The following is a 27,255-nucleotide window of genomic DNA, read 5'->3' on the forward strand; positions in this document are numbered from 1 at the left end:
TTTATTTATTTAATTGTTTACTTACCTCCAATTATCCATGTTTCGGTGTTTAGTACCCCCCACCCTGCCCCTCCCCCGCCCCTCCTTTCCGCCCCACGGAACTCCCTCCACGGACCGCTGCTGCAGGCAGACCACTCTCTCTTGAAGGCTCCTGGGAATTACCAGGGTTGTGCCATGCAGGACAATCCCATGGAGACCTTCGCTAAGTTCACTGCGGGCCCTTCATAGCTGTTGACGGAACATTCTTTCCTCTTCTGTCAGGGCACACGCTCCATCGAGAAAATGTTGCCAGCTCAGGTCCGCCAGAGTTGCTTTGACCTTGGACAGACCTTCGTCGGCCTCAGTGGCCCTTCCGATGTCTTCCAGTGTTAGCGCATTTGGGCAGGTTTCCTGAGATATCATCCTGACTAACTCCTCCATGTTGTCCTCATCACAAACCGTTCTGTTGAGGCAGACTTGGCAGGGTGACGTGACAGAAAGTCAGCCGGGTTGTTGGCCCCGGGCCAAAAGATGACCTCAAAGCAATAGGCTTGCAGCTGTTCAGCCCATCTCTCGATTCTTGGGGGAGCCAATCTGGAAGTGCCTGCAAAGAGGGGAATGAGAAGCTTATGATCCGTGACCACGCAAAATTCCTGCCCATAGAGATAGAGGTGGAAGTGTTTGCACGCCCACTTGATGGCCAGGGCTTCACGCTCTAGCTGGGCATACCGCATCTCCGTTCCGGTCAGGGCTCGGCTAGCATAAGCAACTGGGATCCATTCCTTTGCCGTTGTTTCTTGCATGAGAACGGCTCCTAGCCCTACGGGACTAGCATCCACCACCACCTTGGTGCGTCTGTTGGGTCGGAAGTACGCCATGAATCTGTTGTCTAGCAGTAGCAGGTCTGTGCATGAACAACTCATTCAGATCAGAGTTTTTCTTTGCATTCTGCGAATAGAGTCCCCAGTCTACAATTGGGTAAAGAAAACAACAAGTTAAAAAAAAAGCAGAAAAAACTTGTGTGTGGTGGATAAAATACTCAATATGGCCCTGTGAAACTCTAGCTCTACAAACGAGGGCGCTTGAAGAGATATGCGTTTGGAGTAAAACGGTCTCAAAGAAAACAATCATTGGCATAGCCAATAGGTCTCGCCTTTGGGACCTTATAAAAGTGTGAGGAAATACTGTAAGCAAAGATACAGAAACCCAGTTAACGTTCTTCTTTATTGTCCTGCATGTGTAAATATTTTAGTAATCGACTGATACATGTTTTTATTGTTGTATGTTCATCATTGTAATGATTTTTATTAATCAAACAATAAAGTAATATATTTTACATAAAGTCTCAGCCAGTGGCAATCATTTTTGTCCACTGTGCTACTTCAGACTGGGAGTAATCAAGTGCAAACATCTCTTTGGTCGGGGTTTGTTTGTGTTCCCGTCCAGAAGGGACATTGGCCTGGCAGTTTGTGACAGACTTATGCTACCACAGCAAAATCAACAACTTTGGGATGGAGTGTAAGAGGAGGGCGAAGCCTGATTTGCGTATGGCTTGCTCCCAGTCTGTAGTGGAACAGGTAGCAAAAATACCATGAACTGGAATGCGGCATAGAGTAATCACTGGTGGCTAAGATTAATTCAGGAATTCTATCAATCACTTTTTTGTTCTTGTAGTTACATCTTAGTACTATTACACATAACGTATATTTCCTGAACAGCTAACATCATATAATGGAATTAGATCAAGCATGTTAAATGGGCAGGTGTATGGGAGGTGGGGGCAGGTGTACGGGGGAGGGGTCAGGTGTACGGAAGGAGGGGGCATCTTTGCAGTCTTGTGCTGGGTTTGGAGTTCAGGGATCTCTGCCTTCCGAGAAGGGGGAGACAGATCGATTTACAACTCAAAAGTGAAAGGCGGCAGAACTCTCCAGCTGGAAATCCCCTATCTGAGAGACACTGGGACCGAGGGGAATAGAGACACTCGGACACAGGACGGAAAGAGACGGGGTGTTGTGAATGGCCCACGGGGCGGAAGAGAGACACCTGTTGTTGTGCTAGACGGAGAAACAGACACCCGACGCAACGGAAATGAAGTTCAAGTGGGCATGAGCCCTCAGAACGAGGAAGAGACAGCCGTGCTGAGGATGAGACAGCCACCAAGGGACTGAGAGATTCATTGTCATGTAGAGACACCGGGGTAGGCAGACAGAAACCCCTTGAGGCAAGGAGACACGCAGCCCGGGTAGAGACAGCAAAGCAGCTTTGAAAACGACCATGAGGGAGAGATACTCACGCCCAGAAATTAAGTGCCCCCAGTGCAAAGATTCACCCGCAGCAGCACTCAGCAGCAGAGACAGTTTGTAGGTTGTGGATGGCTGCGCCATCTCGAGAGTGCTGAAGAGAGGACGAGAGACCGCCGCAGGGTGCAGGAGACGTGTGAGCCTCTGCTTCCAAGTCAGGCTGCCTCCGCCGCTCGGCGTGTCAACACTGGCGATGCGTCCTGCGCTGGTGTCTGTCTCTTCCTTGTGCCCCGACTGTGCTGTTGTCGTTCTCTGATAAGTCTGCTGCAAACTAAGACAAGCATTTGCAATGCAATAGGTCTCGCATTTTCAAGAGTTTGAGCAATTGGCATTGTAAATGACAATGCCTTTTATTTATCTGTTATGATAATTAACACATAAATAAAAAGCATTGTCATTTACAATGCCAATAGCTAAAACATGTGTTGATGCGAGACCTATTTTATTTAAAAGAAGCAGCCGCCATTGTCCCAGAGAAGCGCGCATGGCACTGCTATAAATGACCAGAGCCTCTGACACAATGAGCAGCAATGCTGACATCATTGCCATTATTCAGCAACACAAGTGGTGTAACTGAACTGCACCACTAGCACAATTGGCCTGCACTCTGGGACCTGGCAATTATCCTTAACTACTCTCTCTCTTTCTCGCCAGTAATCTCCAGCATTGTGCTGTTGGGTGCCCCTGGCATACCTGAGCAGCAGTTTACAGCTGGAAAGCCCCATTGTGCTACCCAGTTACCACAGGTGACATCCCACTCCAGAAAGATGCACGATTGTGTCAATTTCGTAAGTGGCGCTGTACAGTTACACCATGGATGGTCCACATTCATCTTTGCCCCTTTCCGCATTAACTATGTGCATCATATGAAGCAGTGATAATGTTGTGCTGTAGAAAGAGTGTGATGAGACAGAAGTTTGTATAAGTGCGGAACTGCTCCCATCTCAGCGGGCACTGGTTGGCATGTAGAAGGTAGGGAGGTTATATAAAATGAAGCTGCAAAGTGAACTAATTTGTAAGTGCTTGCTTGTGTGTTTGGAAAACAGGATGGATGAGGTGGAAATCAGAATGAGTGTGGTGGAAATCAGGATGAGTGTGGTGGAAAACAGGATGGATGAGGTGGAAATCAGGATGAATGTGGTAGAAAACAGGATGAGTGTGGTGGAAAACAGGATGAGTGTGGTGGAAAACAGGATGAGTGTGGTGGAAAACAGGATGAGTGTGGTGGAAAACAGGATGGATGAGGTAGAAATCAGGATGAGTGTGGTGGAAAACAGGATGAGTATGGTGGAAAACAGGATGAGTGTGGTGGAAAACAGGATGGATGAGGTGGAAATCAGGATGAGTGTGGTGGAAATCAGGATGAGTGTGGTGGAAAACAGGATGAGTGTGGTGGACAACAGGATGGATGAGGTGGAAATCAGAATGATTGTGGTCGAAAACAGGATGAGTGTGGTAGAAATCCTTAAGAGTGAGGTGTGCTGGAAGGCAGGGGTGTTTGGTTGATTCCAAATGTCTCAGATAGAAAATGGGCAGGTGGGCAGTAATGAGCGTAGGAGGATAAGGCCCCAGAGAGGGAAGATAAGAGGGCAGGATGAATACTTTAATCTCATCTGATGACTGAAGCGACTTCACCTACGCAGCTGATAAATCAGAGACTTGTATTAGAGTGAAGAAGAGTGGATGTGATTGTAGAAGCAGATGAAAGGAAGTAAGAAATGCTGTTGGCAGATTTATGAATGATTTCAAACGAAGGGGAAGATTCTCACAATTAACGTTTATAACTATTTAGCCAGGAGGATAACCCTCCCCCCTGAAAACCGTCAGACTTATCTTCCTAGATAGGATAAACGTCACTTTCCTTTGCTAGTTAACAGACATAAAACACTGAAGAAAAGAAAAACAAGTTTTATATATAGCAGAAGTTTGTGGTTTAGGTAGACCGGCACTTTTTACAAAACCATAGCTTTGAAACAAAGTACAGGTAAGGATCAGGCTGCTGCCGAACAGGAAAGTACATGCCTAGTCACTGGTGTGCTGATATGAAAAATGTCCTTTCTTGATGTTTTGCAGCTAGGCCTCGGTTCATTTTTTGTTCGGAAACGCAAAAGCAATATAGTGGACAATGTCATGAAATATGGAAAACATAATGTCAAAAATGCCAGGAAACTCGAAATTATTAGAAATGGTTTATTATTGCTCCTACTTTGTGAACTTCTAAAAATGATGTGGTGCAAAAGCCCTCAAAATGGCAAAATTATGATATTTCATGAAACAGGCAGTTTTTCAAAACTATCAACGAATAGGCTCAACGCAACATGCATCATTTTTCCACAGGTAGATTTTGCCTGTTTTGATTTTCCTCTGGAAGTTTTGCAAACTACTGGTCCAATCTGACGAGAAATGACCCCAATTGGTAATTCCTGAAAAGGATCCATAATTCCTTGTGCGTGGCTGCCGTATTCTGGAGCGCTGCAGAATTCTGAAGGGAACTGTTCTGCAAATGCTGTTCAAGCATGGCATCTTGTGAGCTGAAAGAATGCCTCTCACTACTGTGGTAGGGCCGATAGGGGGCGGTGGCCATTAACTCTTAGCACAGCAGTACCTCTTCTCACAGCCGTACCACCCTCGTCCAGCTCACTCACATGCTAATCACATCTCAAGTTTTTAGAGGCAAGTTTTGCATCACACAATTTTAGCAACAAATCAGAGGGCCGCGCTCCCACTGAATGGTCAAGTGTAAGCGTTGAGCCATTCACTTGACCCACATGAGTGCCCAGTTTACTATATAGTAAAACCGAAATTAAACAGTTACTTTCCGCAAATCGTATGTAATGATGTACATTTACTCGGTCTTCATGCTGCATGTTTCAACCAATAACATTTTTGAATTTGCAATATATTTTTAAATCCAAGGGGAATGTGTATCTCTTTGTGAAAAAAGAGGTTTTGCAGTGCAGCTGCACTCGTACGAGATATTTCAACCTGCACAATTGCACACTGCATAAATTACATGTGGTAGAATGCTATCAAGTTAACATAACAAGAACTAATAAATGCCCTACAGATCAAAGGACCAATTAAATCCTGCTCCGGCGGTGAATGCTTGCAAGAGCTAATAAAGTAAGCGCTCGGTGGGAGCGTGTGAAAGCTCCTATCACTACAAAGGAGACGCCATGCGCGTGCCCATCGCCTGTCCGGGCGCGCACATGGTTTGTCTCACTTCGCGAATGAAAGCGACAACAATAGAGTCTCGCCAAGCGAAGCCACTGCGCTGCATTCGCTAGGCGAGACCTAAAAAGACACGCCCACGAGTGGTGCGCGCACACCCCTGCGAGCCATATGTTTTCAATTATCACGCCCGTGTCTGGGCACGATAATTGAAAACATATGGGCTTTGGTGCGCATAACAGACACCAATAGGTCATGGGCGGAGCAATGCGCCTGCCTTTGGCCTATTGCGTGCTCTGTTTAAAAAAAACACGCACACAAAGCCCAATAGCGGAACCCAAAAGGAAAAGCACACGCACGAGCGTGTGCGATTCCAGGGTCCGTTTTGGAACTTTCCACAAAAGGGCTCTCGCCTGCACGAGCAGTGCTGCGCTCTGCATCGCTAGGGGCGAGCCCTAAAAAACAAGCGCAGCTGCGCTTGCCAGGTCGGCAGCGAAAGTGAAAGCGCTGCGTTTGGAGCAAAAGTGCACCAGGGCCAGTGCTGCGCTTGCCAGGTCAGCAGTGAAAGTGAAAGCGCTGCGTTTGGAGCAAAAGTGCACCAGGGCCAGTGCGACCGCCATCTGTTTCCAATTAACGCGACTGCGAGACGCGGGCGCGCTAATTGAAAACAGATGGCACCGCTGCTCGCTCCCGAGACACATAGGCTATGGGAGGGAACATTTAAGGATAAGGCGGGACATACCCGAGCCTTCGGCCATTTGCGTGCTTTCTTTTGCGGAAGCCTTACGCAAATGGTCAATCAAATGCGTGGCTGGAAAAAAAAACAACATGAGGAAAAGATGTGTGAGATGGAAGTCCTTACAATAAGCCTCGCAGAGCAGCGCGTGTGCGCTGGCTCAGGCTAGACCTAAAAAGGAATAAGGAATGAACGAGTTACATAAATAGATACGCCATTTTGAACAGTGTCAAATATTAATGATTATATTGATGATGAGGATTATTATTATGATTTTTGAAACATTAAAAACATGCACGTTTTTAACAATGTACACAAGATAATTTTTCTGTTTTATAATTCTTATCTCGTGCCCTGGCGTAGCATGTTGTAACATGTCCACCATTGCAAGATGGCCGCCGAGAAAGCCTATAAAGGTAGGCAACACCAAACACTTTTAATATAATAAGAAAGGCTCTTCTTTGACTCGGGCAGTGATTAAGTTCCCAAACGTCGAGGACTTATAGAAATAGTAAACATTAATACGAAAAATCACACATGCAATGCTGACATTCTGTGAAGGTTATAGTTTAATTTCAACTGATACAATGTGCTCAAGAAGCCTATGTGCACGCAGGCTAGGAATTTTGCAAGCCTGTGTATGATGTGTTTTAACCGGAGTCTTTCATTTCCATTAGAGAGAATACTGTCTGCAGTATTGTAAGATGGCGGCCATGTTCTGCCTTTTGGGAAACGCAGTCTAGACTTGGGGTAGGAGGACGTCACGCGTGCTTCGACGGGCGGGTTGGATCTTTGCTAGTTTGTTTCAATCTGGAGCGGGAAGGGAAAAGCAGGCTGTGAAAACGCGCGACCAGACGGAGGAAAGATGCAGAGGTAAAGGCGGGAGCGGTGTGTGCGCGGTTTCCGATCCCGCCATGGATTTACGGCGGAGATCCTTTATATTCTTAAAGAATTGCGATGGGGATTGCTGGGTTTCTTAATATTTCGTGCGTGACCTCTGTGGGACGGGGCTATTGCATTTTATAAATACAGTGTATTTTGCCACTTAGTGTTACGTGGCATTATCTGCTGGAGTAAAGGTCTTTAATTTACATGGGGTGATAAAATATAATTTATTGGTATTGCCTAGAAACATGTTCTTTACGTTGGGCGATCAGCTGGGATACTTTGTATTAGGCGTGAAGCTGTTCCTTATTACTCAGGGGCTCCCAATTGCAAATTGTGGTTTTAGAATGTTATAGTTTTATACAAAAAGCTCTTCATCTATTGGGGGTTCACAATCTTGATTTTACGCATTTGTCGGGAATTGGACATAATTAATATTTCACACTTTGCACTAATGTGTGCAGGGCAGTTTATTGTTACCACGAGCGGGAGAGGTAACTCTTTTGGTGATTGGGGCTGTAATAAGTACCGATGTACCCTCTCGGGACAGACCGCACTAAAACTAGGGTGACTAGAGCCCAAACAGAAGTAGCACTAAAGGGTGACAATGAAAATGGAATATATGTATAAGAAGTGTGTGTATGTTTATTATAATTGCACAGTAGTAATTGCCTATGTGTAGTTATTTATGCGTAAGTCAGAGTTTCCATAGGGAGAGTGTTATTTGTTTTGCTAATAACTTTGGTGCATTTGATACATTTTCACATAACATTCATCTAAAAAAATTCACACATCTCAGCTTCTTCCTGGAAGGTTTCGGGGTGATCTGTTAATTGGTGGCTGAGAATGTGGGAAAGAGGGGGTCCTTAACACTTTTTGCCCATGCAATTTCCATCTGGAACTTTAAACAACGATCCAGAAATAAAACCTGTACAGAATTGCACTAAACTTGGAAGAAAGCTAGATCTTTGTCTAGAAACCTTGTTTTGTGATTGGTGTAAATCTGGTCAGCTGTTTTTGAGAAATTAAGGTTAAAAATTGGAGCTATTTGGACAGTTGGTCCAAGTGGGAATACAAATTTAAACTAGCATTGGCAAAGCCGATATGTTTCGCCTATGTAAAACCTATTGACATTGGCAGTGTCTTTTTATTGTAGGAAAAAACTGATTAAATGAGAAGCCAGGATTAAGGGTGGAGGGGTGAGGTTCGGTTGCTGAAAGAGTTACTCAAACTGTCCAAATAAACATGTGCATTCAAAAAGAGCAGTATCAGAAGATGGGTATGTGTATCAAACAACAACTCAATGGAATCATTGTTGCTTAACAAATCTTTGTGATAAACACAAAAAGAACAGCGCCTCCGTTTGCAGAATCGCCGTGACCTAGAGTCAGGGAGACCACCAAGAGTTTTAAAACTGCCCTCACACACAGTATACTGTCATGCTTCATCATAGGTCTGCTAACACACCTCTGTGCAAGCCAACGCTGGAGGTGGAGCAAAAGGAAGGGGAAGACAATACAACACAAAAACATATACCCAACAAGATATCGCAAGTGAACAAAGGTGCAGAAATAGTAGTTCAATCTAGGCACGGGATATCCTCAATCCCAATTTAATTATGGATTCCTTGCCCAGGTTAAAAAAAGGTCAAATAGGTGACCGACGGATGGTGGTATGGAAGGCTATTATGAGTCTTCTACCCCTCCATTCTGCTATAATGTTGACATGTTTCAGCCAGTGAAGATAAAAAATACCCTGGCTTTTGTCAAGACTCACAAAAAAGATCCCTTGGGTTCGAGTCCTACTTCCTTGGTCCAGGGGTAGAATGTAGGTACCCTTCTCAGTAAATTCTCCACCGGCACGGTGCCGGGAGGGACAACAGGTCCAGTGATACCTACCCTTGACGAAAGTTTGACAATAGGGAGCTGTCCTCGTTCCCCTGCCATTTCAAGTTTCTCATTATATGTAACTCTGTTCCCCACGGAAATCAGTGACACAATTAGTTCGGAGAATTTACTGAGAAGGGTACCTACCCTCTACCCCTGGACCAAGGAGGGAGGGCTAGAACCCAAGAGATCTTTTTTGTGAGTCCTGACGAAAGCTGGGGTATTTTTTATCTTCACTGGCTGAAACATCTCGACATTATAGCAGAATGGAGGGGTAGAAGACTCATAATTGCCTTCCATACCACCATCCATTAGTCACCTATTTGACCTTTTTTTTTTTTAACTTGGGCAAGGAATCCATAATTAAATTGGGATTGAGGATATCCCGTACCTAGTTTTAACTACTATTTCTGCACCTTTTATTCACTTGTGATCTCTTGTTGGGTATATGTTTTTGTGTAGTCTTCCCCTCCCTATTGCTCCACCTCCAATGTTGGCTTGCACGGAGGTGTGTTAGTAGCCCTGTGATGAAGCATTACAGAGTATACTGTGCGTGAGGGCAGTTTTAAAACTCTTGGTGGTCTCCCTGACTGTATGTCATGGCAATTCTGCAAACGGAGATCCTCTTCTTTTTGTGTTTATCACGTTGTTGTTTGGAAGTTGGAGAGGGCCCACTTAATTCCTCCTACCCCTTATTATTTGTGTGTGTTTAACAAATCTTTGTGTCTGATAAGGCAGCAGAGGTGGATTTGATTACCAAAGCCATAAACGGGGACGACAGTAGATGGCTCTCAATAAAATTAGGTTAGCATTTTAGCACTGTTTGCATCAAGGTTTTAAAAAACGAGCTGGAGGTCGGATAACATGGCATGGTGACTTCTCTCACCCCAAAGCTCCCAGTGAAAGAATGGGAAGTCTGTTCAACCGTTTCTCCGCTCTCTTTCTAAGTTAGACTCTAAGATATTTGTGGTTGGATGCGTCCCCCACTACAGTAAGGGTTCATATTTTTTTTCCTCTCGTACAGCATCACTGTGTGCTTTGTGTTCACTAAGGTTTGAAAAATGAGTGTCTGGTGCGTGGTTGTAATGGCTCGTGTGCCTGGGCTGGGTTTAACTAGTGGTCGGCTTTTCACACACTATCGTTTCTCGTTGAATCTGCTTCATAGATTTGATTACGAACCACATTGTGTAAGTCATGGCTATTTTTTTTTTGTTGCGTGCGTTGTAACGTGAAATGTGCGCTGTCACGGAGAGGGGATATAACGGCTAGAGCATGAGGCTTTAGGCCCGGGGAAGAAGGTTGGAATCTGATTCAGGCCTCAGTTCAACAACCTGTGATTTTGGGCAAATCATTTCATGTAAAACATCTATCTAATTCTCACATAATGTGCCCTCATGCCACTTTGCCACGTTCATGCTATATAAATCTACAAAAAGAGAAGCTGGAATGGGCCTGCAGTGCATCTAGTTGGTTGGCAATTTGAAAGTCTGTAGCAATTCTCTAATTCCCAAGAGATTTGTTTGAACACGTATCCGTGGAGCGTAGAACAGGGAGGCAGTATTGGGTTGCGGGGCAGAGCAATAGTGGACTAAAAAGTGACTTTGTAGGCTGCAGCACAGGGCCCTGGTGTATTGAAACCAAGGAACACAGCTGCTGTTTAGTTACAAAAAAGAAAAAAGCGTTATGACGCGGCCACCATTGACCGTGTCTTGTTTTTTTACATTTACGCCATGTTTCACAGCAGCCTGCGCTTCAATGTAACATGTAAAACAAGTAACACAGGAGTGGAGAGTGATGTGGCGCAGCGCGAGAGTTGCTGACTCCAAAGCTGGGGATCCCAGTTCGAGTCTCGGAGGCGCAACATCCTGTGATTCTGGGCAAATCACTTTCTCTGGGTGATAAGTTGCTATATAAATCTGCTCCAAGACAAAAAAAATAGGCAAAACGGTGTGGAAAAAATGTTCCCCCAAAGTGGATGTTAACAGTATTTAGGCTATGGGAAACTGATAAGAGAACCAGACAAGAAACCAGTATTGGTAAATGCAGGAAAATATGCTACAGCCAATAGAAATGGAGGAAAAGTAAGTGATATGCACAGGAACCAATGAAAAGCCAGGGAAGAGAGGGGGCAGGATGTAAGTCCCTTATAAGTATATATATTAACATCAGTTGCTTTCACAAGCACAGCGCAAGATATGTGCAGGCAAAACCTCACAAATAGAGCATATTGATTGGGTTTTGAGCTTTTTACTCCTCGGCATACTAGGTACTGCAGGGCCCAGCGGTTCCAGGGTACCAAGGGGTCTGATTGGCTGGTTGCACCATGAAGAAAAAAATTGCAGATGCCATTACAGGACACGATGACCCGGTCTCCGTTTCCTGTAATAATGTTTTAAAGCGCATGTAAGGGGCAAGGTAGGGGGGTAACCTGAACCTGCTTGCCTTTATGTATTTGGTGGCGTGGGGGTAAGAGGCCTAGCAGCCAGCTGTGTGTGATGGGGTGAGGGGTTGCCCGCAGATGTACGTATATAAAATCTTAGTTTTACTTTTAAAAAAGCCATAGAAAATCACTGAAAATAAGACGATGAGGAAAAGTAGAGCTGTACATAAATAGGTACGGTTGTAAGATTTTAACTTTTATTTAGAAAAAGAAAAACTCTTGGAATAAAAAAAAAAGAATTGGCGCGCAGGGTTTGCATGCATACCATGTTGTACAACGAGAACTGGAGGGTATAGAGGGTCACGCGACACGGTTGGTATGTGCACGCAGCGGTTCGGTGAAACAGCCATTGGACGAGAGGACCAGAATGGGCATTGAGTGTGAGGGGGAGCCTCCGGGAGCAACTGACCGGTCCTTTCAAGAGTTGCGGGAGGGGGGGGAGGTGGGTGTTGATGTTAAGTTTGGCGAATTTTAAAGAAGAAAACGTGCTCCCACTTAGGGACCGGACTATAAGAATATGCATGGTGGGCGGCATTCATGTATGGAGATATTGTATTCTGGTATGTATAAGACAGCGATACCCGGCCTCCGGGATGTGGGAAACGCTGAGACATGCAATGATTATTGGATACAAAGCAGCCGGCCCTAAGGGTTGTAGGCGAGTAGATGTGTACGCCACCTTGATTATTCACTCCAAAATAAATAAATAAATAATTTTCATCACAAAAAAAAAAAAGAATGAACCTTAAAGATTAACATGAAGTTATACTTAGGGCTTCAAATAAACCACTACCATTTAACTCCCCACCCCCCCAAAATGCAGAAATTCACCAAGTTATAAGTAACTGACCCGAGTATAACTTGCACCGCCATGATGCAGTGCTTATGACCTCCCATATTACATCACTGATATCTAACGTCTATGGCAGTGCAAGTTCTACTTAGGTCAGTTCTATATAACTGGTAAATTTCACTCTTTTAAAAAAATTAGTTATTTTTATTATTAGCAGAGCTGTTTATAACTCCACTTTAACCTTTGTTTTTTCGAGTGAATAGACACACAAGTTGTGGCAGTGGCCATAAAACACTGAAAACTGTTCTGAACGTAGCAGTTAAAAATAATTTTTACAGACTAAAGCTTTGCTGCTTTTACAGAGGCAAGAACATTTCAGCTGCTAAGTCGAGCGTTGTGAACCTGGTGTATCCAGCATAACTGCCCAGTGCAGACTCGTTCTGAAGTTTTAACTTGTGATCCTTTGAAGTCTTACACGAAGATTTCATTTTAAAGTATTTGCTATGACCGCATGCTATTAACTCCGTGCACACCAGTCCCATTCTCTGCTGAGAGCATGAACTGAGGCTCCAGCTGCTCTCCCTTTTGCGTTGCCTGGAACAAAAATTGATTGCCTAAGATTTTCAGACTTTAACGGTGTCTGTGGAAATGAGGGCAAATTCACAGTGGCAATGCTCTTACTCAGAATCACTCAGCCGTCTTCCAAAAACCAGGAATTGTATTTAAAATTGAGAAAAGCATCTGGATGGCAGGGTAGAAATCTGAAAACCAGGACCGACCGTGGAAATCCAGGACGTCTGGTCATCCTACCTAAAATATTACTAGGATGCGTTACCAAGTCTAGGGACCCAATAGGTTGCCTAGACTGTAAGCTTCGAACAGGGGTTCTTAAACAAGGTGATCTGTTGTGTATGATGCCTCACAATAATATACTGAGTGATCTGCTGGCGAAGGAGCAATCTATTACATTGTCTTTTGCACTTGTCCTTTACATGAGATCTTAGCTAGGAGTGGGGCTTTTCAATTTGTTGCCTGGAGCCCCTTAGCATGATATATCTGCTGACCATATCCTGCTATATGTGCACCGGCCACAGGATTCTGTCCGAGATTAATGCATATTCTTGATATTTACGGTGCGACCTCGGGCCTGAGGGTGAATTGGGACAAATCAAGAATTATCACCCTCTCAGATATAGCTCATTTTCCAGTGTAGGCCTCTTCTATTTTACAGTTAATAACCTGGGGCATTTAAAGGTTTAGAATACATATTTCTCTCTATCCAGAATAAATCTGGAATTTGAACATCTCATCTCTTTTGCACAAACCAAAAACACAAATAGAAGGCTGTGACACACTGCCACTTTTCATAATGGGCGGGAGTGTTTTATATAAAATGATCTTCCTCCCTCAAATCATGTATGTAATACCGCATTACCTGTATTGGCTTCCCTTGCAAAAGGCACACACATTCACCCTTGTCTCTTATCTGTGGAATGGGGACCCTCAGAGTGGCTTATAATAAAATGTGTGCAGTCTCTATACGGTGGGAGGTTGTACATTGCAGCCCACCAACTCTACTGTTGGGCTGCACAGATCCTTCCAATTAACGATTGGCTATTTGGAGTCCGAGATGACCCGACTTTCTGGCTCAAGCTGAGGAGCCTAGAGACCCAGGGCATCAACAAGTACACAACAGGAAGTAAGCAGACTTCTCACAAAAATTACTCTTGATTGCTAGTCCCGTGCTCTGCTGTCGAAATTGTGGTACCAAACACTGATTAAGGAGACCCCTCTATGGGCAGGTGCTTGGATCCTGAAGTTGAGCGGACTGACAGAATGGGACGCCATTGGACTGTCAAATTCAACAACTTCTGGGCCACGAACCATATGAAATACCAAACGGGCTTACTTGCAGAATATGACCTACACAAGTCCCCATTCTTCAGATTCCTGCAACTATGGCATGCTCTGGATAGCTACAAACATAGGTTGACTCCTTTCCCAGACTTTAGCCCTCTTCAAGCGAAATGGACTGTGACCAAGATTGACAATAAAGGCATCTCTGGTCTGTATCATGCACTGGTGGATAAGGCTCCATACCCACGATGGCGCTTCGAGCCAAAGGGATAAAGGACATAGAGGAGATAGACAATGATTGACAAGAGGCAAATTTTTACTTCTCCCCTACCAGATTACATCATATGAGGAGATCCTTATCCCCTTTCTATCTATGATGTGGCTGGGAACTTGGCTCTTTTATTCACATGATCTGGGACTTTTTCGCCATCCAGACATGCTGGACACAAATGAATAAACATTTGGGTGAAGTTGTGGGCATTTCTGTAGTGGAATCCCCTAGGAGTGTCCTGAGGATTCAGGCTGAGTGGGACGGTAGCAATGTGGACAAGACACTGATGACTTTGGGCTACTTGGTGGGTAAATGACATATGGCCTGTCATTGGAGGTTCCAGCAGCCCCAGCTTTGTTGGAATGGATTAGAGGTATGGACCACCTTGCTATGACTGAGGAATAAGTCCATAAGACCAGAGGAAGCGTGAAGAAACATACCAAGTGTCATGCACTCACCTTGTTCCAACCGTGGATACAACACGGGAGCTGAAGCTGGACCTTCTATCCCTCTCAGGGATGAGCCCGTTAAAGGACCAGAAACTCCTTAAACCAAGCGCATCCTGGGGCAGGGCATAAAATAAAATGAGTCTACTGGTTCTGCTCAGCGACTGTGTGAATCTGAGTTACAGGATTTACTGCTTCAGAGACCTTCTGTGCCTGCGAAATGGACCTGCACTGGACCACACTCACTGGTTTTGCGATAGAGCAATACACTTGAAATAACAAGAAGAGGCAGTTACCATCCGTACCCTAACAGGCCTCTACATACAATGACCATGCATTTTCCTCAGTGACATACACTTACAGGTTTCGTCAGCATCAAGGCATGAGAGCAGAATAATCAAAATTACAGATTGGAGTGTGGCACTCCCAAAGATTAAACGCTGAACACATTGTTACAAGGTCCATACATATATCAGAACGCTCTGAAGTGCCTTCTCTTGGTACTACTCAGAAAAACATGAAGCTAAGTCTTTAGGTCTTGCACAATCACAGTTCAAGCACCAAGGTACACAAGGCGTCCAGAGCATCAACACAAGAAGCACTTGAGGAAATCGCTGAGAGGGCATGGAGGAAAAGTCTATAGTATTTGAAGACGCTGATACTTGGTCCTGCACTAACCTGATATCAAGTACTTGGCCTTGTTCTTCACTTGTCTGTAGTTTGAAGAAGGTCTCAAGGCTTTGACTCCGGCAGTCGCAGGGTAGCAGGAGTAGCTGTGCAGGAGGAAGAGATGAAGGAGGCGTCCAGGGAGCTAGAGCCACCAGGAACACTGGTTCAACTTGGGCTAGTGGAGACTCCAGCTCTTATCAGTTTTGGCTGGATTCTTCAGGTAAGTCAGAAGGGTGAAGCTTGTTCCGCAGGGAGCGAGGCCACGCCACAGGGTTGGGTAGGGTTTATATACACTCTTGAAGGCTCAACAGATGTAGCTAGATCATGTAGGGCACATGGCTGTCTGGAAGGTTCTTGAACCCATGACGAAAACACGTTAGTGTACTCTCTTTGAGCTTTCAGGAAGGGCGGGTGCCACTTGACGATTGGAACCAACTAAAAAGCAAAAAATTAATTGTTTTCGCTCAACTGTGCACAAACACCAAGACTCCAGCATCAGCGACTGCAAGGTACTCTCTTGGTTAAAGGGATTCTAGGGGAAGCTTGCAGAGACTACATGGGAAACCACACCAAGGCCTTTGTAACATCAGGTGCAAGGTACTTTATCAGTTCACGGGTTCCGGGGGCGCTTACAGGATCTTCAAGCGCAATGGAATCACAGTATCTCGGGAACATCAATCATGGTATCCTAGCATGCGATTAATCTCTGCTGGGTTAATACAACATGAGCCTTGCGAACTAGGCCTTCTACACAGAGTCCGCATGCGGTAGTCGTGACACCAAGATATGGGGGAAAAGGTAGGATTAAATTCAGATGACTTAAACATTCTTAGGTTACTTTGAAAAACATTTCATTTGGCTGGGGACCTGGCCTTGTGACTTTCTTGCCCCTTTGGGGCTGGGACTCATGTACTTCTTTATACTGTGTCTGTTTTTATTAAGAAATAAAACCGAAGATTAAAAAAATCTAGATTTATATAAGCAATTTGTCCTATCCCAGTGTGTTTTTTGGGGGGCAAATAGACCTTAGCTTTAAAGGCTAATATCCATGTATATTTTTACTTTGGCAGCAAGGAGCTCCTCGCTGTTAGGGGGGAAAGCATAGTTTTTATTGTGTATCTGAGAAAATCACTTTGAACCTAACTGCGCCAAAGCTGGGCCTGTAGGTATATTTAATATTCGATTGGGAACCAAGGAGAGTTCAGATGTTTCTGCGAGTCCTTGGAGAAGAAAGTAGACCTTTTAAACGCCAGAACTGAGACCGTAGAATCTACGGTGGGGTCTTAGCAGATCAGCTTGATGTCGTGGTAGCGGACATGGTCACTCTTAAAAGGGAGGAGGGGGCCCTTCGAGACAGGTTAGAAACATTAGAGAATAATTCGCGAAGGTGTAATTTGCGTCTTTTGAATGTCCCTGAAGGGAGCGAAGGGGACGATCTCAAGTCATTCGTGATTGCACTCCTGAAGGAGTCCCTTGCACTGGAACAATCGTAGGATGAGCTAAGGAGTGACATTCAGAGAATTCAGAGATCTCTTCAGAAGGAACCCGAATAGATCTAAGCCAAGGAAGATACTCGTAAACTTCCACACCTATTCATTGAAGGAGAAAATCCTTAACCTATCTCTTAAGTATGTCACTGAAGGCTAAAGACCTTTCATTTCAAATATGATCTGACCTGGCGCAAGTAACTCTAGATAGGCAATGGGAGTTGGGTACGAAGTTGGAGGATTTTAAGAGGCTTGGGGCCGTGGCTCAACTTAAATTTCCTGCCTCCCTGAAAGTCATGCATAAAAACAAAATGCATAACGTGAGATCAATACAGGAGGCAGTTGAACTGCTCACTATTATGGAGAAGGGCGAGGTTTAGACAGGGACAGAGATCCCCATCTTTTAGCTTCTCTAGCTTCTCCTAGCTTTCCCCTTGCAGAACACTGGATCACCAGCATGAAAGATTGATGAGCCGCCTAGTAGCACCATATGGGGGGCCTACAAGAGTGGTTTTGGCCAGGATCATGGTCGGTATTATAGTTTGACAGGTTTGGTTGCATATAACCATATAACATAATTTTAGGAATTTAAGGGAAGAGGGAGTCACACACAAAAAAAAAAGTTTTTCAATAAAAAGAATAATAAAATGAGGAAAAAAAATTAGGAGTTTAGCTTAGCGTAAGTTAGTATCTCTTTCCTGCTTTTTTCTTTTCTTTTTTTTTTCCCCCGGTCCTTGACCATTTCAGGGTTGGATATGTCCTCTTTCCTTTTTCTTTTTCTGTATTTTTGCACTCTGTTCATTTTAAGGAAGGAGGGGGGCGGGTGGGCGGGCATCTCCGGGAGGCAACTATCTGGACTCCATCTGTCCAGATGATTGGGGTCAGGGTACTCCAAGGGTGGGGGGAGGGATGGGAGGGGCACAAGGTTTGGGCTTGGTTGCAGCAGGGGATTTAAAAAAAAAAAATCCTCATTCTCCCTTTATTTTTTTTCCGCTCTTACCAATCTTAACTTCAGTAGTAAGGACATTGGAATGGAGCTGGTACTGGTGTCTCCAACTTCTTAACTTGAGGACAGGCGTAGGCTTGACCCACCATGAGCACCATACAGTTTCTTTCCTGGAATGTCAATGGCCTGTGCACAAGACCGAGAAGAGATAAGGTCATACAATATCTTTGGGATTCCCCTGCGCAGGTCATTGTCCTTCAGGGAACACATCTACTTGAGGAGGAGACGATCGCTCTCTTTAAATTCCAAAGATGGGTTGGTTCGTATGTGTGTACTAGACAGTCTGCAAACATTAGAGGGGTCCTAATTTTATTTAAGAAATCAGTCCGGGCCCAGCTTCTATAACAGCTAGTCGACCCAGGTGGCAGATGGGTCATTGTTAAAGTTGTTATAATAGGGACCATGCTTATCTTGGTTGGTTCCTATGGACCCAACCAAGATGATCCCTCCAGACTTAAGACTATTTTCTCTCATTTGATTGACTTTCCAGAACCAATGGTTCTTGCTGGTTGTAGGAGAGTGGCATCGACTGCATAGTTGCCCCCAACTTTTTGCTGATGTTTTGACTGTTTTATGACTCTAGCCAGGCTGTGGCCCTGCTATCCAGGACCCCAGCCTATCTGCTTCCTCTCTAAACCAATGTGAGTACCCTAGGTACATTCCAATTGGACACTGAGGACACCCTATCAGCCCCTTGTAGATGGTACCCTAGGTGCCCAGGGCATGGGTCCCTCAGAGGCCTACCAGGGGCTGCAGCACTTATTGTGCCACCCCTGGGACAGCCATACAAACTGACACCACCAGACCACTACTGTAGTCTGGGTAAGGTGGTGCTTGCACCCCTTACAGGGATATAGGTATCCTGTATCCCACCTAATACAACACATATATCCTCATAGGTCACCCCTAAGGCAGGCCTTGCTAATCCTACAAGGCAGGGTGCTGAGATATGTGCGGGGGGGAACCCCTACCTGAGTAGGGCCCCTCTGCAACCCCGTAAAACTATTGCTGGGTTGTTTGTAGTGCAGCCATACCATATACTCTTAACCGCATTATAAGTAATTGTGATAACTTGAGAGTGGCTGCACAGAACCATGTCGTGTTTGGTGTCAAACATGTAGGAATCATACCCCCAATCCAGCCATGGGAGTAAGGGCATGATTCCCCCCTGCTAGAGGGGCGATATGGGAAAAGCAGCAGAATTTAGACACCAATTTAAAAGTGCACACGTAGTACAAAATGGATGCTACCCGCCACCCACACGACTCTGGCTGCCTGTTGCTGGGCAGAACTCCAGCCACGGCAGCTGGACAATAGGGATCTTGTTGCAGGGAGGTGCTCCCACCTCCCCAGACAGACTATGTGGATTGGAACTGGGTGGGTGCACCATAGGATGTCTTTCAGACTTGCACGTAGGCTTCTCCAGTGCCTACATTCTGCATACACCGCATGGAACCGGTTCAGGGGCATCCTGTCCCCTGCCCTGGCGGGAAACACACAAAGGGGAGAGGGTGTAGCCACCCTTTCCCGCCTGAACTCTCATTGGTGGGCTCTGATTTAGCCACCCCCGATACCTCTGGATAAAGGTGGGTGTAGGGTCCCCAGAGCCTCAGATTATTCTTGGACTTCACAGACTTGAACTTCAACTTGCTGCCGCACAGCTGAATGAAGAAATCTCCCTTGGGGTAAAGGAGTTACCCCCCTGCTTGGCAGGCACCTGAAACACTGCAAGTGACCCGGTTGGAACTTCGCTGCTCCTACGGACATCGATGACTCCTATCTACCTTGAGGTGGGTTTCCAAGCATCCCAGAGCACCGTGGACCCCGAGGGTGCCGAGATCCCCAATACCCCAGGACACCGGCCACCTCTTGCACAGCACACGAACCCGACGAGTGGGGAAGTTGTGCTTTGGCCCATTATTGACCCAACCTCTCAGCATCATCTGTGCCAATGATCGACGCCCTAGCCCGCTCCGGCGACCCGTGGGCACATCTTTACGCACGCCAAATTGCTGCCTCCCGCGGTCCCTTGTCTCTCGACTGGTGGGCCCTAGCGGAAATCAATCTTTACTTTCAAGAGTTCCCCTGGTTGCTCCAGGCCTGCTCTACAGTCTCCTCGCTGGAGACGTCGCTCAGACCTCATGGGTCTGCACCAGTAGCTGTTTTGTGATTCTTGCGTGGGTTGCGGTTGCCAAGGCTTAGTGGATCCAATCCGGAGACTAACACCGCAGCGACCCATATCCTTCGTGGGACAGTCGCCCTCCAGAAGCTGGCCTTCCTTGAAGCCTCCCGGAGCCTGTGGCTGCTGATCCAAGCTACACCTCTTCCACCTGGAAGCACCCGACATTGAAGGGCTCTTTCTCCTGAGCTCCCTGGTCACTGTGCCGTGACCCAGACTCTGTCCCCTCTGCTTTCAGGTCCTTCTCCTCAAGATCTATATCTTCAATCTTCACGACGTCGACGACGCTTCTTGCAGCAGCAGTTCTTCACGTTTTCCCATTGAAAACCAGCCCGCGACCCGACATCGAAAACGACCTATGCACCCGGCTTCCCTGGGGCAGGTAACAGTGGTACTCTCGTGGGTGTGGGCTCTCCAAAAGCTTAACTCTAAGCTGCTGAACTTGAACTCCTGCTAGAAGTGTTTTAATCTTTGCAAAATTCAACCGCGACATTCTCCATAGGGTTTAATAGAGATCCCGACTGTAGCTTATACCACTGCACGCGTCTCCCGTGGGTCCCCTTCCTCACTACCTTGGGTGGTTTCTTAAGGGGCAAGCGACCCTAAATGCCCTAGGCATTGTCTGTAGAATTGTCGTGGTTCTTGTACCACTTTTTTAATATATGGTTTGGTCCTCCCCTGGGGCCTCTATGATTCCAGTGCTTTTTATTGTAACTATCAATGCTTGTTTGAATTGTATCTTTACCTCCAGCCTCATAAAGAGACTGGTGGGACTATTCTTAGAATAAATACATATATTTTATATATATACACCTGTGTGGACTACTTTCATTTGGTTATTCAAGAGGTTATCTATGGTAAAACAATAAGCTTAACACTCCTTCAAGACTTAGCCTGAAGGCTGCTCTCCACAGCTACCACTAGGATAGCTTTCTTTAAAGGTTGTCTTTTAACCTATCACCTTAAGAGTCGAATTGGACTGGTGCAAGGTGTCCCCTATAACTAGAGGACAGCATATGCCAGGCCAACTTCTCACACTGGTGATTTTAATATTGTCTTGAATCCTTTATTAGATAAGACTCCAAATAACAGAGCTCTGGTTCCTTCAAAATCTCGGGACTTTTTACTCGGAGCAATGAAACAGTTTACTCTCTCGGATATCTGGAGAGATAAATCAGGCCAGCAGCCAGGTGTTTCGTACCGTAACCATAAATATCGGCACCAAACTAGAATTGATTTCGTGCTGATCAGCTATGCGTTAAGAGGCAAGGTAAAAAATATCTCCAATTTGGCACCTCATCTTTCAGACCCGTCTGGAGTTCTTCTGGGTTTGGAATGCCCAGCACCCAGCTCCATCAGGACTTGGTCTTTTGACCGTACCTTACTTTTGGAGGAAGAGATCTCCTTCCTTTCACAAGAAATCGAATGTTTTTTTAAGGTTAATTCTTTTTCAGCCCCAACAACGATAGTATGAGATGCGTTAAAAGCTTTTTTGCGGGGACACGTTACCAGCAGGTCTAGCTACAGAAATAAAAAATACAAAGAAGAGATCTCAGTTATCGAAGCCAGGTTGAAGGATGCGGAATCCGACTTAATCGGTCAAGCTCCCCAGAAATCCAGCAAGTACGTCAGGCTAAGTTTGACAGCTTAAAGGGTCAGTTAGAAAATATCTTGAACACCAGGCTAACTCTAAGATGGGAGGCAAGTAAAATCTCTCACTTCGAATATGGGGAAGGGGCAGGCAAGCTCCTCGCATGGAAGAGTAAATCAGATTGTGCGAGGAGCTATAGCAAGGAAATGATTAATGGGAATGATATTTATTCCTCATGAGGAAATTCGGGAAGCATTTCAGACCTTTATTGTGAAGACATTAGAGTGGACAGTCTTAGCGCACAAAGTTGGCTTGGTGGTATCCCTCTTCCCTCCCTGAACCTAGACCAGTAGCAGTACCTAGATCAGGCCTTCTCTCCCGCTGAGGTTTATGAAGCCATCTCTCGGTGCATGAATGGGAAGGCTGCGGGCCCGGATGGGCTCCCAGCCGAGATATACAGACTGATGCGCGATAAGATCGTCCCTACCCTGACGTCACTTTTCAATCAGATACTACAAGAGGGCTCAAATCTCCCAGCTTCGTGGAAGGACGCCACTATAGTCCTGATCTTGAAACCAGGGAAAGCCCCATCAAGCTGTGGGTCTTACTGGCCCAGATCACTCCTGAATGCCGACTATAAAATCTTTACTTTAATATTGGCAGCAAGATTGCGTCTTGTGGCAGGAGACATTCTCCACCTAGATCAGAAGGGTTTCGTCAGGGGTCGACAGCTCTCAGACCTCACATATGATTTTATTGGCGCGATCGATCTGGCTTCTGCTTATTCTGTCCCACTGGCAGCTATGACTCTGGATGCCACCAAGGCCTTCGACAGGGTGAATTGGAGCTACCTGTCGGAGGTCTTGAAGAAATTTTATCTGGGAGAAAAATTCTGTCGTACAGTACAGTCGATCTACCAGAACCCAATGGCTAGACTTCTCGTCAACATTACTGATCCCTTTAAGATTTCTAGGGGGACCAGACGAGGCTGCCAACTCTCCCCTCTCCTATTTGACTTTTACATTGAGACTTTTGCTCAACGGCTCAGAGATGATCCTAACATTCGGTCTTTTAAGTTTAGGGAGTGGGAGAGGAAGGTAGCCTTGTATGCCGATGATATCTTAGTTCTCGCAGCTGATTTACAAGTGGCATTTCCAGCTATCATTAGACTAGCTCAGGGGTTTGGTCTGGTTTCAGGCTGCGAAATTAATGCCTCAAAGACTGAAATTATGGTTTGGAATCTAGGAGCGACCTAGCATCAGCACCAGATCAGTTCCAAAATGAGGTATTTGGGGATAAATATCCTTCAGGACATCACTAAGATCGCTGAGACTAGCTTACCCATGGTGGCAAGGGAGTGTCAGAGGCTAATTAAATCTTGGGCCCTACTCCCTTTATTAACGGCAGAGTTTTAATTGCATTCCCCTCTACTTTGAAAAATCCTCAATCGATAAATTGCATACAAATCATCCAGAATTGCTTGGAAAAAACTGAGGCACTGGAGAGAGGAGGGAGGCCTCGCTCTACCAGATATCCAGCTTTAAGCTTTGGCCTTCCAACTCTCACACTCGCGTATGCTCCTGAAAATGCCTGTTAATACTGGTGCGGAAGCGAAGTTTTTAGCTATGCTTAGGGGCAATAACTTATCGGTGGAGGGTTTTTTGTTCAAGTTTGGCGATCCAAAGTTTAAAAAATAAATTAAGCTGAAGGTTCTCCAGGACTTAGCCATAACTTGGGTAAAACTAAGGAGCTCAGTGGCACTTGGTTATTTCTCCAGCCTGGCTCCCCTCTTGGACTCCCCCGGGGCTCCAGAGTGTCTGAGGGATAGGCTGGCAATTCCCATGAGGGATGTCGGATTAGTGGTCTGGGGGGGTTTGATCCCGGATGGTACCCTTCCTTCATGGGAGCAACTTAGGGATCGGGTTGGCGCAGGCCTTTCTAGATATAAATATCTTCAGTTGGAAAGCTGGGCCCATTCATACTTACAAACGACTCGTGGAAGCTCTCTTAGATGTGGCAATTCACTGGAACATCAGCTTGTGACCAAGTCTCCTGGAAGGAAAGAAGTTTCCTTCTGGTACCAAGCCATATCTCAAGCAGTTGACGGCGAATTCAAACATGTTGAGGAATTGTGGGGAGGCTCCTTATCAGCACAAGACTGTGATACATTATGGTAGAACTCATTCAAGATCTTATGAGGCAGTAAAACCAGCATGGCTAAAAAGGAACCACCTGTTTACCATCCACAGGGCCTATTTCTCTCCACAGACACTCTCAAAAATCACTAAAGGCTCACCTGTCTGCTGCAAGAAATGTGGGCTGTCTTCAGCTTCTGACATTCACATGTTTAAAGAGTGTCCTGCCCTCGCTCCCTTTTGGGATAGTATCTGGAAATTTCTGGCAAGCACCCTGGGGTGTCCTATCAACATCGATTTACCCTTGATAATTTTTGGCTGGGAAGATAGTGTTAGGGACCCTGCTAGATCGTTGCTTTTTTATGCTATCCTCCTAGCTAGGAGGCAAATATGTATAAGATGGACAGATTCCACTCCCCCCTCCTTTCTAGATTGGCAGACTTCAGCCTTGGCAGTCTCTAAGTTAGATCTTATGAGATCAGGCAGCAAGAAGAAGAAAGCATTTTGGAACCAACTGCAACTCTGATGGGGCTCAGAGTTGATTGATAGAGGTTTTTTTTTTCTTCCTTTCCTTCCCTCTGAGTCCCATGATTATGCTGCCTTAATACTCTTCGGCAAAGTCGAGCACTCCTAGTTTTTTACTTGCTGGCAGTTTTACGACGAGCGCCATCTAGCTCTTAGAGCTCGGTAGAAGAGTTATCTCAGCAGGTTCTTCATTAGCACCCAGGCAAGTTCTGGTACCGGTAGGCGAGGTCTCCACCTCCAGTCGCCTACTCCTCTCAGCTAGCTGAGTGTGGGTATAGACAACAGGAGTGCGAACTGAAGTGAGATTGGTGGCGAATAAGGATAACAAAAAAGTTTTGTTTTTTAAATATTCGATTGGGTATGTTAGTTATGGCGCTACATTCTCTTGCATTGATGGCTATGTAGGGCGTGAAGATTATTACCTAGTGGTGCTCAGCTACTGGATCAGCTAATTATTGATTTAGTGGGTGCACTTCAAGGTACTAAGGGTTTTAAAAAAGAAAAAAAACTTTTTTTCTTTTTAAATCTTATTAATTCTCAATCAGTTATGTTGAGATAACATTAAAACCGGCAGAGGATGTTGGACTCCAAAAACTGGCATTGGACTTGAAATTGAAAGGAATGGTAATATGTGATGCATACATGTCCCCAGTGGGGGGGATGTTCATTCTACTCCGACAGGTTCTAAAGTATGGCTAAAAGAAGATCATATCTAAGTAATCCTAGTCCCACATTTTTGTATCCAGATTAGGACGTTAAACTACGATGTGGCAAATTCTAGACACATTGATATATCTCCATGGTCGGAGAAGTGAAAGGAAAGTGGGAGGGATAGATGGGAACGGTCAAAACGGAAGGAATTAGTAAGGGAAATCAATCACCTGTAAATTTAAAAAAGTGAAAGGATTTTATAGGGAATTAGGCAGTTGTGCTGCATCTGTCGTCACTGTGTAGTTGCCATAACCTGTACCTGTGAGAGCCTTGACAGTGTATGTGATTGCTGTTGTTGGGGTGTGTCACAGTTTGTAGCAGAAATCCAGAAGGTGGGCTAGTATCCAGTCAGACTTGACTGACTCGGAATGTTTCCCTACACCACCAAAAGAGATTTAATCAGTTGTTTTCCTGGTTTTAAATCTGTTCAGTCTTCCAGAAGTTGTATGGTGTTGCCAGTCCTGTATTTTTCTTGAAGTAGTAACCACTTATGCCCCTCATCCTGTCCACACCTCAAAATAGTGGCACAGCCACCGTACATGGACAATGTCACAGGGTGTTTGTTATAATAAAACACAAATGTTCCAAGTGGTATTATTTAGGAAAATTATTTCAGTCGGACAGAATTACCATCACAAAATAGTAAATCAAACGAGGAAGAAAGAAAAGTGCATATTTCGTATAGAATGGTTCCTTCACAAACTTTAAATATGAGCCATTTCAAAATACAAAAAAATGTATCCTAAGGTCTTGGTGCTGAGTGCTCTGGTGATCAGAGGGAATTACCAAAGTGAAAAATTGTGTGTAGAAATCAGGGGAAGGATGGCATATATAAAGAGCAATCCTGTTGAGTGATCAAATACAGGTAGCCTTAGTGTATTTAATTTGCCATATGCCCCTATTGTCAGTGGTGTTTCGATTCCAGAGTGAGTAGGGGAATCATAATGAGGACGGAATCATCCTAGCAGAGGGCAAAAAGTTCAAGAGTTTCATTCGAGTATGCTGAGGCAAGGAACAGAGAGGGATGCTCCAATCATTTGAAACAGCAGCTCTTTACTCAGCTAGAAGAGCCCAGACAATGTGTACCCAACGAGCAGAGAGTTGAAATGTGAATACAACAATAATATGTAGGAAAGTTCCATTGGTAACATCGTGCTGTTTTGAGTGTGGGGCAACAATAGTTTGATAGATTGAGGTGTGAGACCATTGCTGGGTGAAGATTTAGCCAACCTGTCTGTTAATCAGTTGTCGAATCAGTGTGCAGATGAATCCATGAGTGCTACTGAGCGTGTAACCTCCAGAATGCTGTAACAAACTGTAAGTATTTGTGTAGCTACATGGTGAGCAAAGAGCTAAAAGTGTGATCACATTGTTCCTTGAGAAGGTGCTGTGGACAAAACCTACTTGAAAGCCACAAATCTGTCAATCTTAGTGCTTTTGGAATGTTCGTAAACTTGCCACGGTCAGTAACATGTTCTAGGGTGTGGCCTGCTTGGAATTTGTCTGGTTGCAATAAGGTACTATGCACTGCTTTTTACCTAGGAATCTAATCGCTCACATACCACTGGTGATATCTTAACAACTAACAAGATCATCCTCGTACATAGTTGTCAAACTTGAAACTTATGAGGTGAAAATTTCACATTGCGATGTCAAACTTGTAACACAAGAGTTGAATATTTCTCCCCAAAAATTGGTTTACTGCTTCTCGCTTAGGGTGAACTCGACTGTATTGGACCTTTGCCTTCCTCACCCCTTACTCTGCTTGCTAGCCTCACCATGACGTAACCTACTACTTGCTCCTCTAACTTCCTGGCATGGGTAGGCATTAATGCATTCAAGATTTTCTACCCTCCCAACCTCTCAAAGAAAGCAGCAAAGACCTTTAAACACCATTTACTCAAACGCTTTCCTGAAACTCTGATCTGTGGTACCTATTTTTGTGCGTCAAAGGGCGTAGTGGTTACAGACCTTCTCTTCTACACAACCAGAAGAGCCCATTGGAGAAGCTCTGTGCAAAACCCTCCATGGGTTCCGTATGATCATAATGCCTTCTCCTGGCCTTAATGCTGAACTGACCATATCTCTCTGCAATAATGGCAACATCCTCATTCAAGCCTCTGACCTTCATCTGAATCACTTTGACAGTATTTGTATTAGGATTACAAAATACTTAGTAACCCTAATC

At 45.1% G+C, this 27,255-nt stretch overlaps 1 protein-coding gene across 1 annotated transcript in view; it reads left to right on the plus strand.

Annotated features, from left to right (window-relative positions):
- The first annotated feature begins 6,925 nt into the window (after positions 1 to 6,925).
- Positions 6,926 to 27,255, plus strand: part of SKP2 (S-phase kinase associated protein 2) — an 85,700-nt gene continuing 65,370 nt past the window's right edge. The window contains exon 1 of the mRNA XM_085631043.1: positions 6,926 to 7,059. Coding sequence (XP_085487169.1) covers positions 7,052 to 7,059 — 8 coding nt within the window. The 5' untranslated portion in view covers positions 6,926 to 7,051. The remainder of the gene's footprint in view (positions 7,060 to 27,255) is intronic.

This window comes from Triturus cristatus, chromosome 2_1 (genome assembly GCF_964204655.1).
Source record: "Triturus cristatus chromosome 2_1, aTriCri1.1, whole genome shotgun sequence".
NCBI classification, from domain to species: domain Eukaryota; kingdom Metazoa; phylum Chordata; class Amphibia; order Caudata; family Salamandridae; genus Triturus; species Triturus cristatus.